The sequence below is a fragment of the Poecilia latipinna genome, unplaced genomic scaffold (genome assembly GCF_001443285.1).
Source record: "Poecilia latipinna isolate Pla-1442-1.1 unplaced genomic scaffold, P_latipinna-1.0 Scaffold1493, whole genome shotgun sequence".
Classification (NCBI taxonomy): domain Eukaryota; kingdom Metazoa; phylum Chordata; class Actinopteri; order Cyprinodontiformes; family Poeciliidae; genus Poecilia; species Poecilia latipinna.
This window is the reverse complement of record NW_015114109.1, coordinates 140,848-144,478: the sequence shown is the minus strand read 5'-3', so window position 1 is coordinate 144,478 and position 3,631 is coordinate 140,848. Positions and strand designations below refer to the sequence as shown.

Below are 3,631 nucleotides of genomic sequence, written 5' to 3'. Positions count from 1 at the left end.
ACATCCTTTGTTTTTTACTTGTTTGAAGAAAAAAAATGCTGTTATCCCCTCAGTGTCACTCATTGCTGTCATGAGACTGGATGAATATTTGTGCAAAACAGTGTTAAAATATCGTATTTTTGCCCAAACTCCCTTTAAAATGAAAGAAAATCTGGAGTTCTCCATCAAATACTGTCTGTGAACAAACATTGTTGGTATATTTCAGATCTCAGCACCTGGCATAAAGGTAAGCCATGAGTCCCAGAGGAGAGCCGGCCTGCAGAGTCCTCTTCCCTTTACTGCTACCAAAGCTCAGGACAGAGGGGTCCTCAGTGGACTGGAGGTTCACGGAGTGGCATCCACAGACAGCCAGAGAGGGCAGTAGAGAAACTTCCAGACCCCATTGATCAACGCTGAGGACCTGCAGGTACGAAACAAATGAATCATTTCAAAGCTGCTGTCACAATGTTTCTTATTTAGACATGCACAAAATCTTCACACCCAAAGAGACTTTTAACATTTTTTACATTGCAAAAACAAACTACAAAGTATTCTAATATAAAACACAAAGAATAATTGTTGTGTAAATGATGCATCGTTTTCTATGATATACCCGTAGAATGTTTTCTCAGATGCTCACAATCCAACCTGAGTTTAAGACAGTTTGTGCATAATAAGCAAACATTTTTGATTATTACACAACACAAAGTACTTTTGGAAATGTATTGATTAGACAACAGTGCATTATTGTGACATAACATACGTAGATTTTTGTGGTTGTCAAAAGACAAAATCTCATCAACAAAATCAAAAACTTTTTTCAAGCTACTGAATGTAAGTACATTTAAAAACTCAAAGATATTTCCATTTCGTCAAACATCCGTCATAAACACATGTATGACACGTGTACAATTTATGTTGTATATTTAAATGACCAGTGTGCTACAGAATGAGAAGAGAATAAGTAACTTTTACTGTGATGCCACTTGGAAACTGTTTATTTTATTCTGTCATGGTCTGTTCGCTTTCCAAGATGTCAAATAGTTATTAGCTGAATTAATCAGAATAAAAAAATTGGCCCATCAAAGCCACTCCAAGCACTTAGCATGCCAAGGTGAGCAAACATGTCAGAAAATTAAGATGATTATACCACAGAATATTTTGGCGTGTTTAAAAAAATCCATTGTAGAGTGTGGTAGTGTTGAATGCATTAAAAGGTGATTTTGTGTTAATTACTTAAAGTAAGACGTCTTAATAAGTTACTGAAATCTTGTGCAGATACAATATAAATACTATACTACATAAATTAGGGAAAACAAAGAAAATAAATGTTAGAATCGACTAATACCTCAAGATATTTCTTCACACAATCCAAAAAGGCCACCTTGGATCTGAGTTCTTCAAGCTGTGACTTGAGTTTTGAGAGCATCAGTTTGCTTTCAGGACCTTCAGGATTCATGCATAGAAACATATTTATATTCATACTGGAAACACCAGAAGACATCTTCATAATTTATAACAATGGAGCGCACAGACCTTTGTTTTTTCTCTCATGTTGATTCTTCAGCTTTTGATAGAAATTTCTGGTTTTCTTCAGATTCCTCGTCTCAATTATCAGCTGCTGCTGCACTTCCTGTTCAAAGGAACACACAGAGAATCACAGGAATGACACGACCACATGCCTTCCACTGCAAGAGGCCGTCGGCTGTTTTCCATTGTGTGCAGGGCAGCACTTTTTTATGTTTTCTCCTCACCGTGGCAACGGCTCTTTTGAAGTGTAATAAGCGAGGAGTAGCGGTAGCGGGCGGCTATTAAGGTGTACTATCAGCTCCGACACAAACTGTCTGAAAGAGCAGTAGTTCCATCAACATGGGAAAACACAAAGACTATTCATTAATATTCTTTTGCAAATGATAATAACTTCCTCTGCCAAGGGCTAAGCTCAACACATTAATATTCAGATCCGGTTAGAGGGGGATATTATGCCAATTATCTTCAAGTTCCCCACATTACCATTCTATTTACCCTAAAGCCTGACCGTGACCCATTTTTCTTTGGGAATAGAAAAATAATACCTGCACTTGATAAAATAACCTGATCAGGTGAACGGACTGAATGGAGCTTCAATATGTAGAGGAAAGTGAAAGCACATTCAGAAAGCACTGGAACTACAAGCTGCAGCCAATCATAAAGCCCCCAATTTGAAGCACAAAGCCCACAAACTCGAACGTCGTAGAGTGTTTTATTTGTTTTGGTAATGTGGCTAGGCACTAATGTGACATTTCTCTGAATCATTAAAAACTGCTGCAGTCATGAAAGATAAGTTGTGTTGCAGTATTAAGTAATTTTACAAAGAACACTGCATGAAATACTTACATAAAACCAACTTCATATAAAACAGATATAAAATCAGAACCAAACAGACTGAGAAACATCTGAAGGAGATTATTCACACCCCAGGCAGATTTAAATTAAAAGTGATGTCCTTTAAGTCACCAAGTGTGTTTCTGACAGGTGATAAAAAATGCAAAGGAAATGTTCTTTAAAAATAACAATCCATCACCCTAATTGTCAGAAGGAGAGAAGGAGAAGTGGTGAAACCTTTTCCTGGTGGCTTTGAATTGGCACATAGGGGAAAGTTTCTGGAGTAGAAAACATTGACAAATTAATAATTAAATTACCAAAACTGGAAAGTTCTGGAATGTGGAGGAGGCAAAGTGACCAATACTTGGAAACACCAAAAATGTCCAAGATTTGTTGCCTTTTATGAACACAATGAACCTTTGCAGCTACCTGAAATTTAAAGTTGACCTATATTTAACTCATTCAAAAATAGCTGAAATTTATGGGGAATATTTTGCCAATACATAAATCCATACAATATTTCAGGAATTGCGTTAAAATATCTTCAAATTTGTTACGGTGACTTATAACTATTTGTTATTAATTGTGGCAGTTATTAATATTCTCATTTCACATACTACCTTTAATTGATTTGTTTTGCAAGTTAGTTCATTCTTTGAACTGTAAATGTTTTGTTAGTTATGCTCAATTCAGCATTTCATTTTCCAGAGCATGTCGAAGTAAACATATACTGATGTGATTTGTGTTATTTAAGTAAACATTTCACATTTGAATACATAATTTGGTTGTTACTTTAAGGGATAATTCAACATGAAGGTATAAGGGAAAGACGTTAAGGACATCTTAGTTATTTTTAAAATGGGTAAGTCCCATTCTATGGCTAAAACATCTAGTCTAAAGGAAAACTATTATGCAAAATTTGGGTATAAACTGCTCCTAAATACCACCCAGACATTTTTAAAATTTAGTTAATGTTTTGTTGTTTCAAAATCCTCCCGATTTTTAAGTCACAACCTACGGTTACTGTGCCGTTACCTGTGGTGCCAAGCCCATCCCGTTACTTAGCAACCCAAGTGCTCAGTTGGTTTTACTGCTGTATGTGCTTGCACAATGGCTGCTGGAAAAGACAAGTGTTTTGTTGTTCACTTATCATTCCGAAAACTACTTACTACATTCTTGTTGGTTGTGCAGGAGGCTACACTTCTGCTTTTCAAAGTTCAACCTTCATGTTCAAGTTTGCTTCCATGGCACATTTCAGCATGAAGGAAGTCCAAAGAGCTTTACATCA

The 3,631-nt window shown here is 36.2% G+C and overlaps 1 protein-coding gene across 2 annotated transcripts in view; it reads right to left on the bottom strand.

Moving 5' to 3' along the window:
• The window catches only part of kndc1 (kinase non-catalytic C-lobe domain containing 1), a 45,617-nt gene that overhangs the window by 12,971 nt on the left and 29,015 nt on the right, over positions 1-3,631 (bottom strand). For both annotated transcript variants that reach the window (XM_015057805.1, XM_015057806.1), the window contains exons 19-21: positions 1,516-1,612; positions 1,328-1,425; positions 216-400 (exon numbers count right to left, since the gene is read on the bottom strand). In XM_015057805.1, coding sequence (XP_014913291.1) covers positions 216-400; positions 1,328-1,425; positions 1,516-1,612 — 380 coding nt within the window. The remainder of the gene's footprint in view (positions 1-215; positions 401-1,327; positions 1,426-1,515; positions 1,613-3,631) is intronic.